Below are 13,893 nucleotides of genomic sequence, written 5' to 3'. Positions count from 1 at the left end.
CCGTGCCTGCGGTTATTGGCAGATGGGAATTTGTTAATGTCCGGTTGTAGATAACTTGACACCAGATCCGAATTAAAACGCATCAACCGCGTGTGTAGCCGTGATGGTCTCTTCTCGGCGGAGTCCGGGAAGTGAACACGGTTTCTGGGTTATGTTTGACGTAAGTAGGAGTTCAGGATCACTTCTTGATCATTACTAGTTGACGACCGTTCCGCTTGTTCTCTTCTCGCTCTTATTTGCGTATGTTAGCCACCATATATGCTTAGTCGCTGCTGCAGCCTCACCACTTTACCCCTTCCTTTCCCTTTAAGCTTTGCTAGTCTTGATACCCATGGTAATGGGATCGCTGAGTCCTCGTGGCTCACAGATTACTACAACAACAGTTGTAGGTACAGGTTTATGCGATGATCATGACACGAGAGCGATGCTTGCTTGCATTGAGTTCTTCTTCTGCTTCTTCGATTAGGGGATAGGTTCCAGGTCGGCATCCTGGGCTAGCAGGGTGGATGTCGTTTGAGCTTCTGTTTGTGTTTCATCCGTAGGCGGATGATGTTCTTATGTAGGATGATGTTGTATTCGTGTGGCATTGTATGCCTCTTGTATGTATCCCCATCTATTATGTAATGTTGATGTAATGATATCCACCTTGCAAAAGCGTTCCAATATGCGGGTCTATCCTTGGTGGGACCTCCGAGTTCCTTTTGGATAGAGTCGCATATTGGACGCGACAAGTTGGTATCAGAGCCTCGACCGACCTTAGGAGCCCCCTTGTTTGATCGTGTAGTTTGGCTGTTGTTGAGTCTAGAAGAAAACTGTTTTCGGAGTCTAGTTATATCGGAGAGTAGGAATTCTTTTTACTCCTCTGCCCCTTCGTCGCTCTGGTAAGGAATCTTGATGTAGGTGTTTTGAACTACTCCTCTTCCCATTCAAATTTTCTTTAGGATCATGCAGTTGGTTTTCCGATAGTTGTTCCTCAGCTCTTTTTATCCGGTGCATTTCTCGTCAAGTTAACTCGAGCCTCTTCATCTTTGCGTTCAATCTTCAGTTGTTTTCTTTTCCCACCCGCCCTCCCCTTTTCTTCTTTGGATCGGAGTCCGTAATCGAGTATCCATCCTACTCGTGCGAAGTTTTTCTCTCTCTCCTCAATGTTTTCAACCGGTGTTTTCTCTTCAAGATATTCGTCGATTTCCCCTTCCAAGTTGCCTTTGTTTTCCCGCCCTCCCACCCTTTCTCTTCCCGGAGCTTGAATCTCTCTCGAAAATTAATTTCATTCGCGTGGAGTCTCTTCAGTCTTCCCTCAATTATTTCAACTGGTGAATTCTCGTCTCGGTGGACATGCTTCATCCCTTTTCTTTTTCCGGTGGACTCAATTCAAGTTTTTTGGGTTGATCATGTTCTTTTCCTCAGCTCAAGTATTTCCCTGCTCATTCTCCTCTCGCCAGTTTATCCTTCCGGAGTGCTCAAGACATCTCAGGAGATTCGTCTGTGTTCCAATTAATTCGTGGTTGTCAACTCATTCAAATATTTCAATTGTTCCGGTGCTTCATCATCCTTTCAACGGTGTATTCTTTCAGTGGGCCCTAACCCACAGGTTTTTTCCCAGGATCTTACCTGACTCTTCTAATTCCCCCGGAGTGATTCTAAATTCTTTTCAAGTCTGACGTAAGAATGAATTTCATCAGTCAGATGCCATCTCCAAGATCGCTTTCAAATTCTTTTCATTGCTAGCTCAACCTCTTCGTTTTTCATTCTTCCGGAGTATCTCAGTAATTTTGGTGGTGTTTCTCGTCGTCTTTCTCATCTTTGAAGACCGAAGAAGAGTTTTTCCTCTAAATTTTGCCCATTCTCTTGAAGATTCGTGGTGCTAGCTTCATGCGATCCTCTCGAATTATTCCATTTGTCATTTTTTTTATCCATCCGGAGTATTTCAGGGGTTGTTTCCAATTTCTTTTCACCGGAGTTCATCGTTCCAGAAGAATTCTTTGTCCTCACATTTCAGCTACCATTATCCAATTATCCCGGTGCTTCATTCAAGTGTTCTTTAATCAGCTCATTATCTCTTCGTTCTTTTGCATCTAAATCCCCTCAAGCATATTTGTTCTTCTAATTCTTCTCGGCGATTCATTCTCTTTCATCAGTCATTTCCAAATTCTTACGGTGGTTCGTTCAAGATTCTTTTTCTTTGATTACCATATTAATTCATTCGTTCTTCCAATCATACCGGTGGTTCATGAAGACCTTCTCAAGTTTTGTGCTATCGCTTCTTAATCCTTTTCAAGAAGAATAAGTAATATGCAAAATCCATTGCTTGTCATCAATTTAATTCAACGAAGGATAAGCATACAATAAATCTTATTCTTATTTCATCAGAGTGATTAATCCCATCCTTCGGAGTTTGTTCTTGATGAATAAATTCTAGTTCCAGGTCTTTTCATCTTTTCTTTCCCGGAGTTCAAAATTTCCTCAGCCATTTCATCGGATCCTCCATCTAAATCATCTCAAGGCTCATCTTATTCTTTCATCCTTCATTCCTATCTCATCATCCTTTTGTCACCGGAGTTCTTCATGGTGGTTCTTCATGATTTAAATCATTCTTCAAGAGTTCATCAAGTATCATTCCATCCTCTCTAGTTCATGTTCTATTCTTTCCATGTTCAGTCGGAGTGCTGCCTAAATCCTTTCAGTCTTATTCGTTTCTTTTCTCATTCTAACCACTCCGGTTAGAACGAGTGCTTTCATAGTCTATCTGATTCCGTGAGCTTTCGATTCTCGTCATTCTCGTCCTTCCTCTCTTTTCTCGAGTGCTCTCGATCCTTTGCTTCTTCTCTTGAGATCTTGTTTCACCTCATCCCTTTTCCCTTCCGTCTCGGTCCTAAGATCTCGGGACGAGATCTCTTGTTAGTGGAGGAGTGTTGCAACGCCCCAGATCCGATGCGCCAGGTGTCTGCCAGTTATTCGCCGTCGTTGCCACATCATTTGCTTGCGTGTTGCATTTTATCATGTCATCATCTGCATTTCATCTGCATGTTTTTCAAAACTTGCATCCGTTCGGGTCCCGCCGGTTCTCTCCGTTGTCCGTTCGGAGTCAAGACCACACACGCACGCGCCCGCGGCACCTCCAAAATATTATTTTATAAGTGGAATAAAAATGTTCTCGGAATGGGGCGAGAGTTGGCGTGCGGTCTTATTATAGTGTAGACGGGCCGCCTGCCAAATTTCGTCGCATTCGGAGTTCGTTTGACCGCCCAACCGTTATATATATAACCGCGATATAGCCGGTATATTCGTCAGACGTTTTCGGTCTCCGGAAACAGTTGCCGGGCTGCATTTCTCCCCTCTCCTCTCAGCCCAACCCTCTCGTCACAGCCCACCTGCAGCCCACCTAAAACCCCCTCCGCTCTGGACCGTCGGATCAAGATCCGATGCCCGAAAACGGATGGAAAACCCCCAACCCTAGCCCCCTATTTGCTATATATAGACCCCCTAGTCCATTTTTGGACATCCCTAGCCTAATCCTAGACCTCCACCTACCTCCTGCCGCAGCCTCCCACCTTGGCCTCGTTTTCCGCACCGGCCAAGCCCACCGCCGCCAAGTGGCGTGCCCCCACTGGCCTCCGCCGCCGCAGCCAGCGCCCCGGACCAACCGGAAGGGGACACGTCGCCTCCCAGCGCCCCTCCAGCCAACCAGCGAAGGCCACCTGCCCTCCCGTGCGTTCCCACCGCATCGGGCCCTCCAGGCCCACAATTGGCCCACCTGGGCCCCGATCTGGGCCGAGGAGCCCGCCCCGTCGCCCGCGCCTCGGCGCCAGATCCCGCCGCCGTCGACCGTCCTCGCCGCCGCCATCGCCACTGCCTCGTCGTCGCTCCTCTTCGCCTCCTCATCCGGCTCGTCGAACCCGCCCGCCGGCGACCCCAGCCAGGTCGCGCCGCCCCCTGCTCCATCCTTCTCCTGCCCTCCTCGTCGCTCCCTAACCTCCCCTCTCTCTCCCTCTCTGTTGCAGCCGCGCCGCCGCCTTTGCAGAGCCTCGCCGCCCCTTGGAGTTTTGCTTCGGTGAATCTGTTATTTCGTGATGCTATATAAACATGTTGCTACTAATCATTTTATGCATAATCTGGAGATGATCACTAAACATGTTTTGTTCTACATGTCATGCTCTACCCATCCATGCCCCTGGTTGCATTTATAGCTTGCTGTAGCTTGTTGTAATCTTGCTCCAATGTTGCTATATAATGTTGCTGTCAGCCTGTTAACATTAAGTTCAGTTGCTTCCATGCTTATGGTTAGTGATCCATGTGCCCTATGTACTTGCTCTTGCCATGCTTAGCTTCATAAACATGTCTTCTTACTGTTGGTTGCCTTGCCATGCCATGTATTTCTCTGTGGTGAGTGGTTCAAGCTCACCAACATGCCTATTTATTGTTGTTCCTGCCATGTTTGAATATGTAATATAACTTGCCATGTTTACATGGGTGTCTTCATATCTTCTGATCCTTTTTGGCTCTTGGTCAGTAAGGGACTACTGTTCTATGGGTTTAGTAGATTCATGCCATGCCTTTGTTTGCCATGATATGTTCCTGTAACATGTTGTTTGATAGCTCTAAACATTGCAACCTGATGTTATTTTCTGCAAAGTCTGAACTGTTATTATTTGCAATCTTTCCATGTGTGTTTGAGTATGTTCTAGTGATTTCTGGAGATAGCTCAGTGTTCATGTTTTGTTGTTCTTTACCTGTACATCATGTCCATTCCTTTTTTTATCAGGTTGGAGTGTTGTAGCATGTTGTTTTGATGCTTGCAATATGCCTAGTTGCTATTTTGGACAGATTGTTGCTATAACTTGTATAGTGTGTGTATGTTGAACCGTTGCTCCGTTTTGAGTGTGCTCTATATGAAACTTGCTTGTTTTTGCATGTAGCTTCATATTTCCATGTTGCATCTTTGTTTTGAGGTGTTTGCTTGATGTTTGGGTGCATTTTGCATCAATGCCATGTTTAACTTGTTATGCTCATATCTTCTAGACCGTAGCTCCGAACTAAATGAACTTTAAATGTAACTTGACTAGAATCTCGTGTAGATCATTTTGGTGCATCTTAACTTGCTGTTTAACAACTTGAACATAAGGTTTATTCAGATCTGGACCAATTTCGAAATTTGCATATGAGGACTTACCGGAATTGTTATATGTTGTTCCCGGCCTCATTTAAACTTGCCTTGATGTGTTGCTCTTGTTTGCATCATCTCTTGCCATGAGTAGCTTCATGTAGTCTTGTCATGCATCATGCTTGTTGTGCATCATGCCTTGTTCATGTGTGGTGTGTTTACTATGTTGTGTGCTTCTCTCGATAGTTCCCGTTTCGTTGCGATCGTGAGGATTCGTTCGTCTACGGTTGGTTCGGCTTCATCCGTTCGTCTTCTTCATGGACTCGTTCTTCTTCCTTGCGGGATTTCAGGCAAGATGACCGCTACCCTGGATCTCACTACTATCATTGCTATGCTAGTTGCTTCGTTCTATCGCTTTGCTGCGTTACCTATCTTTATCTTTTGCTCATCAAGCCTCCCATATTGCCATGAACCTCTAACCTTTGACACCTTTCCTATGCAAACCGTTGTTTGGCTATGTTACCGCTTTGCTCAGCCCCTCTTATAGCGTTGCTAGTTGTAGGTGAAGTTGAAGATTTCTCCATGGTGGACAGGATTTTTGGTTGGGATATCACAATATCTCTTATATTATTAATGCATCTATATACTTGGTAAAGGGTGGAAGACTCGGCCTTTTGCCTGGTGTTTTATTCCACTCTTGCCGCCCTAGTTTCCGTCATATCGGTGTTATGTTCCCGGATTTTGCGTTCCTTACGCGGTCGGGTGATTTATGGGACCCCATTGACAATTCGCTTTGAATAAAACTCCTCCAGCAAGGCCCAACCTTGGTTTTACCATTTGACTCACCACCACCTACATTTCCCTTGGGAGTAATTAACCCAAGGGTCATCTTTATTATAGCCCCCCCGGGCCAGTGCTTGTCTAAGTGTTGGTCCGAACCGAGTAGACTGCGGGGCCCCCTCGGGGATACTCGAGGTTTGGTTTTACTCGTAGGATGTCTCATCCGGTGTTGCCCTGAGAACGAGATATGTGCAGCTCCTATCGGGATTGTCGGCGCATCGGGCGGCTTTGCTGGTCTTGTTTTACCATTGTCGAAATGTCTTGTAAACCGGGATTCCGAGTCTGATCGGGTCTTCCTGGGAGAAGGTTTATCCTTCGTTGATCGCGAGAGCTTATCATGGGTTAAGTTGGGACACCCCTGCAGGGTATAATCTTTCGAAAGCCGTGCCTGCGGTTATTGGCAGATGGGAATTTGTTAATGTCCGGATGTAGATAACTTGACACCAGATCCGAATTAAAACGCATCAACCGCGTGTGTAGCCGTGATGGTCTCTTCTCGGCGGAGTCCGGGAAGTGAACACGGTTTCTGGGTTATGTTTGACGTAAGTAGGAGTTCAGGATCACTTCTTGATCATTACTAGTTGACGACCGTTCCGCTTGTTCTCTTCTCGCTCTTATTTGCGTATATTAGCCACCATATATGCTTAGTCGCTACTGCAGCCTCACCACTTTACCCCTTCCTTTCCCTTTAAGCTTTGCTAGTCTTGATACCCATAGTAATGGGATTGCTGAGTCCTCGTGGCTCACAGATTACTACAACAACAGTTGCAGGTACAGGTTTATGCGATGATCATGACGCGAGAGCGATGCTTGCTTGCGTTGAGTTCTTCTTCTGCTTCTTCGATCAGGGGATAGGTTCCAGGTCGGCAGCCTGGGCTAGCAGGGTGGATATCGTTTGAGCTTCTGTTTGTGTTTCATCCGTAGGCGGATGATGTTCTTATGTAGGATGATGTTGTATTCGTGTGGCATTGTATGCCTCTTGTATGTATCCCCATCTATTATGTAATGTTGATGTAATGATATCCACCTTGCAAAAGCGTTCCAATATGCGGGTCTATCCTTGGTGGGACCTCCGAGTTCCTTTTGGATAGAGTCGCATATTGGGCGTGACAGGCTAGCAGTGAACTGATAACTAACTTAGCTTGGTTGTGATTCTTTAGACACTCATGTGATTTATCTAACTGCTGAATCTCTTTGAACATTGCAGAGTAATGTGCTTAAGGAGTTGCATCAAAGGCGTTGTTGGTGCCCGGTGTCCTCGTCAAGCTCCTTCAGCATATGAACACGGATGTCAAAGTTGTAGGAGAGCATAGGTCGTCCCTTCTTCAGGTTGTCCTTCGCCTAATCAAATGCCCTTTGTTTTTCCGCTCTGCTCCTTCTCACCATCACCACCACCATGGAAAATCATTTGTTTTTTTATGATGGCATTCCATTTCTGAATCCACTAAACTTGCTGCTGCACTTCTTCTCGGAACCTCTTTATTGTTGCTTGCTGCTACTCCTCTCTCCATTCCCACGCTTGCTTCTTCTTCTCCTAGCCTCGCTGCTGATCTTCTCTGTAGTCTGAACCCCCTGCTGCTGCTGCTGCTCTCTCCCCCTTTCCGAGCTTTTCCTGAGATGTGTACGTATGTGTCCTGCATAATAAGTGCTTTTTCTTTTCTCTAAACTTTGTTTGTATGATTGAGGGCAAATTTACTTGGTTCTTTTCTCTAAACTGTGCTTGGAACATTCATTTTTATGATCTAAAATTGCCTTCGTGTGATGATGCAGGTGCCCAGTTTGTGCTCGCTACCGAAGGAGCTCCATGTTGAAGAAGATTGAAGAGCACCAGGGTTAACACCAGGGCAGCTTGTAGAGCTTGTAGAGCTTGTAGAGCTTGTATATGTATAGAGCTTGTAAATGTATCACGTGTAGAGCTTGTAGAGCTTATTATGTGTGGAGCTTGTAAAGTATATGTTATTTGTACAATAGGAGCTCTGTACTGAATCTGGCTGATAATATTTGGAGTATTATGTGTGTGTTTTGTTTGTGCCAATTTAAATACTGGTTATTTATTTACTGTTAAATTGAATTATGAAGAATATGAACTTGCTAGCTGGGACCCACGTACCTGAACCTGACATCTGGGACCCATTTGACTAGTGGACCTTTTTTATATTACAAAAAAACTAAAACTTTCTAGCGGAAAAGGCCACGGCCCCAAAATGAGAAGGCTTAATTGTTGGGCTTGGCCCATCTACCTAGCCAAAATTAATATGAGAAAAAACACAAATAGGCCGAATTGTTGGGCTAGGCCCATGTAGAAAATCGAATTGGATCGGGCTGAATCTTGTGCCACATCAGCTTGCCACGCTGGATGCCTACGTGGACTGGGGAGGCTGCTAGTGACCAAAACGCCACAGTAGGAATGTTTTGGTCATAAATGTCCACGACCTTCTCACAGAGAAGGTCGCTATAGTCAGTTAACGACCCTCAGCTTTTGACCTTCTGTTTTTTGTCACAAAAAGGTCGCAAATGAAAAACTATGACCTTTCAGTGACCAATAGTGAAGGTCACAAGATAGCATATTTCTTGTAGTGCTCCCGCCAGTGTCCATAATCTCTCGATCTAGCATGGGAGGCAAACCCGTCACAGTAGTAGCAACGTCGCGACCACCAAGACGGCCAAAACTGGAACACACGACAATAAGCTAGACATACCAAAAAAAGCCAAAATGGCAACAAGGACCTGCATGTACCACACACAAAAAATGCAATGACCTGCATAAATCCGCTAGGAAAACAAAAAGTATCACTCCACTAGCTCCTTTTAAAGCCACCATGTCTTTTTTTCTCATGCAAAACAAGCAACAAAGGCACACACACGGGCTTCTCGACTGGCGCGGATGCCGCCACGCCTCCGCCCGCTAGTCTAAATATAAGATCTTTTAAAGATTTTAATATGGATAACATAAGGATATATATAGACGCATTTTAGAGTGTAGGTTCATTTATTTTGCTTGGTATGTTGTTTGTATTGGAATATGTAAAAATGCTTATATTTAGGAACGGAGGTCGCATTTTAGAGTGTAGGTTCATTTATTTTGCTTGGTGTGTAGTTTGTATTGGAATCTCTAAAAAATGCTTATATTTAGAAACGGAGGGAGTACACCTTAAAAACACATTGTTTATATGTAGAGCATGCAAATCAAAGTCCATTCTCACCGATGTGTTCCTTGCAATGAGATCTTCAACACCAAATCCCACATGAGCACGTTCCGACAATTCTTGTTGAGAAGCAACTTTCTACCATGGAAAGTAAGTCTATGGTATGAACATGCTTTTGTAGCACAAACTAATAAGTTGAGACTTTCTTTTCCGAGAAAAATGGGACCCCGCATGATGTTTCCTTGCATTTACATGTTTACTATCGTCATGTGACCTTTTAAACTACTCCCCCTGTTTTAAAATAAATGACTCAGCTTTATGCATGCAGCCTGGTACGCATGGAGTACTAGTACTAGTCTAATTAGCTACTCTAAGTAGTAAATGCCAACACGCCTTAAACCTCACATATTTTGGAAATGCATGTAGACAGAAGTGTGCCTTCTAAACTGTGACGGAGGGAGTATAAAGTTGAGTTATCTATTTTGGAACGGAGGGTGTAAATCCCAAGGGACTCGTTCAGATGAATATATATCTTTACCTAATAATAAAGAGAATTGGGTTTCTGTCGTCCGTCATGGTTGTTTTGCAAAAAGCCCCTCGGTTTACAGGAAATCAACCCGCAGTCCTCATCATAACTCAGCCCGAACCGGTACGGCGGAGAGAAAAAAAACTAGCCCGGCCACCCGCACGACCCTGCCTCCCAATCACATCTCCTCCGCGCGCTGCCACCTCCTGCCCCGCCCCGCCTCACCGGGCGCCGCCGGCCACCACCGCCACTGAGCCGCCGTTCGTCGCCAGCACCCGCGGATCTGGCCGCCCCTCAACTTCCCATTCGGCTGCACCTCCCAGAGCCGCCGCCCGTGCGAAGCTCCACCGCTGGAGGATCTCCTCCGCCTGGATCCACATCCCCATGGCCGGAACGGGACTTCCTCGAGCCCCCCCGGATGCATGCTGCTGCTGGTGGAGTTGGAGCACGCCGGCGCTCCGGCCGCCCTCTTCCTCCCTGTTCCCTCCCATCCCTCCTACTACAGCCAGGGCTGTAGCCGCCCTCTTCTCTCCCCGTACCCCTCTTCCTCCCTGTTCCTTCCCACCCCTTCTCCCGCAGGCTCCAGCTGTGGTGGTGGGGGTGAGCAGCTGCCGTCCGGTGGCCTGGGGAGTGAGGAGGGCGCCGTTCTAAAGCACGAGAGCTCGGCGCATGGCGACAGTATAGATCGTCTACAGCGGCGGCGACGGCCCAACGGCGAAAGGGGATGGCTGCATGATGATCTTGTTCTGATCAATTCTGAAATAGGAATGGAGGACTACTATGGGTCGCTGTTGAGGATGCTGGGTTACCTGACAGTAGGTATGCTATTTCAGAATTATTGGTTGGACGTACAGTTTCAAGTCTCAACCTAGCAAGAACACTTTCATGCTGATACATTTTTTGTCTGAAAAATATTTAGTCCTTTTTGTCTTGGAACAATAGAAATTCTGCAATTGTCGTGCTACAACACATGCCTTACAATTTCTTCACTGCAATCTTATGCTACAACATATGTCTTATGTATTTCACTTTGTATCAGTTTACTTGCCAGATTTTAGATTGGAGCTTAGCATGAACTGAAGAGAGGATACTTCAACATGTATGTGCTGAAAGGCAAATTAATTTGGAAGTTTATTGTAACTGGTACACAGTATTGGCATTAAAAGCGCGAGCGCCGTGAGGGATGCCAAGCAAGTTCCTGCTAGGTAAAAAAAAGGTGTCAAAACTTTTGTTTCTTAAGTCACCTCAAAGAGATGTGTGTTTTATACTTCTTTTTGTATAAGGATGTGCTCAGCGACACATCAAATTCTTAACATGAGCTTTATCTAGATGATTTTGATTTATAAGTTGTTCAAAAATAATACTGACTGCAGTTGTCTTACTCCAGATCGTGAAGAAATACACTTTGTCTTATGAGATCATCCTGATTGTCATCAAAAGCAAAGGTCCCTAAACAAGCAAATTGCATTTATGTGCTCTGACATCTTCGTGTTACTTTTAGTGGAAAGCAGTACAAAGTGTCAATTTCACATGCCAATACTAATTATTCACCTAGCTTATGCAAATTATCCAGCATTTTCCATTCAGATATGATCTGCTGCAAACACCATAAGTCACCACTCACCAGCACATGACCGTTCCCTCTAGAACTTTGACCGTCGTGTCATTTGATGGAGAAAGAACAAGATGGCCGAGCGACAAACTGAACAACGCCGGAAAGCTGCAACAAACGAGTGGTGGCAGCGCATACACTTGTTGAGCTGTGGAGGCACCCATTAGCCACCCACCCACCCATGGAACAGAGATTGATATATTGAAGTTTGTAATGGCTAATGGCCAAACATATGAATCTGTTCTTGATACTCCTTTTCCCTTTTCTTAATATCATCACATAAAATTTAGAAGCTTTCTAACATATGCATATTTCAGGTTTCAGAAGAGGTAGAGAAAGAGTTGTTCAGACAATTCAGTGCAGAAGCAACACCTCCAAGGTGAGAAATATGTTTCTGTTTAGCCTTCTTTGCTAGCTGTGTTCCTCTGTTTTTTTTACTGAACTGTGCTCCTCTGTTTGGATGATTATTGGAGAGAAAGAGAGATGATATGGAGACCACGAGTATGTGTGTATGGATCGGGGAGTGGTAGATTTTGGGCCAAATACATTATAACCGGCAACCAACTTGATAAACAGATTCATTACCCTCTCCTTTGAAATGAATTTTTGCTTGGAACATTTCTTATTTCTTTATCTGTTAGTGCTTGATTCTATCTCTGCTCTGTCTGAGGCCACCGGCGCCGATGTGACCGAGGTGGAGGCGACCAGCAAGAGGGAGGCTAGCGCGACCAATTTCCTCGAGCTGTTCAACTTATTAGTCCTTGCAATTCCAAATTCACATAGGTATGTAGGCTGTAACGGCACCGCTGTAGCCATCGCTGCCTTCTCCAATCCTTGGTAGCAGATTAATGCATAGTAGGTGAGTGCTTCAGGCTGTAGATTTGGCTCGCTTCCTGAGTACCTCATGTCTCATGTGGTTAAAGCTATGCGAGTAATTATGAAGGCTTGATCACCAGGAAACATCCATGTCAATTATGTGTTTGCTGAATTTCCTTAAGCATATGGGATTCAGTTGTTTGATGAAATTGCCCCCAAATGGTTTTGATGAATTTCCTTAAGTAGGCTTCTTTTCATAGTTAATTTCAGTAGATCTTGCTTTATCTGTACACATGAATGTAAGGATCTGTACAATTTGTTGATGGTTTGGCAAGTAATGTAAATCTTCCAATTGACGATTCTCTAGGATTCTGTAGTCTAAGTTTCTCTCTTTCCATCCCTGTAGGGTTATCCTGGTTTTGTTAGCGTCATAACTCTCAGTGAATATAAGTCCATTGTTTCCTTTTTATTGGTATGTGAGAAAAGTGGATGTGCATGCCTCCATTCAAACAAAGACTGAATCTTACTGTAAAGCAAATTCAAACCCATTGAGACTAGCTTTTCCAAGACTTAAATTATTGAGAGTGTTACTTTCATACATCATGATTGGTGCTACAGTTATACTTAACATACAAAAACATTCATATCTTGCTGGAAGCTGTGCTTCTCTACTTTATACATGTTTTTTGATGTGCAATGTTGCCACTTACTACATTGCCTGCCACATGCTCCGACGAATGTCTCAGTTATGTAGCGAATAACGTGATTTGAACAAAATTATTACGAGCTTTGCTATTTTCACACGGATGGGTTCATGGATTAAGGTTTCCTATTTTTCCTTTGTATTGTCATGGCCACAAAACTGCTATTAGTTACTTACACATTTAAACTCATTTCTACTCATAATGCGTACATTACTTGGAGAAGGAACTGCCTTCCAAGCTAAACGATTTCTGTCTTACAGACATCCAAAAAATCTTCAACCCTCATTGTATATAATATATTATAAATCTTCAACTCTCACTGTATAATTATTTTGCGGGGTAACTCTCATTGTATAATAAAATTATATATCTTCAACCTCAATGTATAATAAAATTACAATCTTCAGGGTTCTGTAATGTTCTTTTAGAGCACGTGAAACGCGTGCCATATTTTCATAGAAGGCTAATGGTTGACAATCCATATTTTGTGCTCTTATATTTGGTTTCATTTGATTGTTGAAATATAAGTACACTATAAACCTAACTATAGGTACTAAACCTAGCCCATGCTTGATTATAAGTTTATAACACACATTATTACTATTGAAAGCTATATTAAATCCTAAATTTGACTCTTCTGATAATGAAATGAAGGTGAGGAATGTCATCTTTCTTTGGCAGAAGAAATTATGTTTCAGTTTTGATTTTATTTTTTAATGTTCTATATGTATTTTTATTCTTATGCTTGATTTAAAAAGAACATCTGATCAGAAATGCTTATATCTTAACTTAATCGACAAATCAAAGAACACATTCATTTCTAAGCCGTTTTCCAAAGATTGGCTAGCTGAAATCACAATTCTCCTTCATGTTATTCCTGAACACACATTCCCATCGCTTTGCATATTGGATTGGGATGTCATTTATTTTCTCCCGTTGCAACGCACGTGCCTTTTTGCTAGAAAAATGCATAGAATCTAAATATGATATTATTTTAGCTGTTAAATATTTTTAAAATATTATTTTTTAGTGTAAATTTAATATATAGTGCACGATCCGTTTTTCTTTCGTACCAACGATGACCCGACTTGCAAGTAAACACCCATTAAAACCAGATTAAGAGAAAAGAAAACATTGATAACCATGCA

The 13,893-nt window shown here is 43.8% G+C and overlaps 1 protein-coding gene across 1 annotated transcript; it reads left to right on the top strand.

The window, feature by feature from the left end:
- Positions 1-9,775: 9,775 nt before the first annotated feature.
- On the top strand, positions 9,776-12,237 carry LOC123097627 (uncharacterized). The gene is made up of 2 exons (XM_044519420.1): positions 9,776-10,432; positions 10,653-12,237. The coding sequence occupies exons 1-2, from the start codon at positions 10,036-10,038 to the stop codon at positions 10,691-10,693; spliced, it is 438 nt and encodes a 145-aa protein (XP_044375355.1). The 5' UTR covers positions 9,776-10,035; the 3' UTR covers positions 10,694-12,237.
- Positions 12,238-13,893: the final 1,656 nt, after the last annotated feature.

This window comes from Triticum aestivum, chromosome 1B (assembly GCF_018294505.1).
Source record: "Triticum aestivum cultivar Chinese Spring chromosome 1B, IWGSC CS RefSeq v2.1, whole genome shotgun sequence".
Classification (NCBI taxonomy): Eukaryota; Viridiplantae; Streptophyta; class Magnoliopsida; order Poales; family Poaceae; genus Triticum; species Triticum aestivum.
Note: the sequence above shows the minus strand (reverse complement) of the source record. Positions and strands in the feature narration are given on the sequence as shown.

Coding starts and splice junctions, on each gene's coding strand:
- LOC123097627 (XM_044519420.1), top strand. CDS start 10,036: ATGCTGCTGCTGGTGGAGTTGGAGCACGCCGGCGCTCCGGCCGCCCTC. Junction 10,433..10,652: donor GCTGGGTTACCTGACAGTAG/GTATGCTATTTC, acceptor ACTTTGTATCAG/TTTACTTGCCAGATTTTAGA.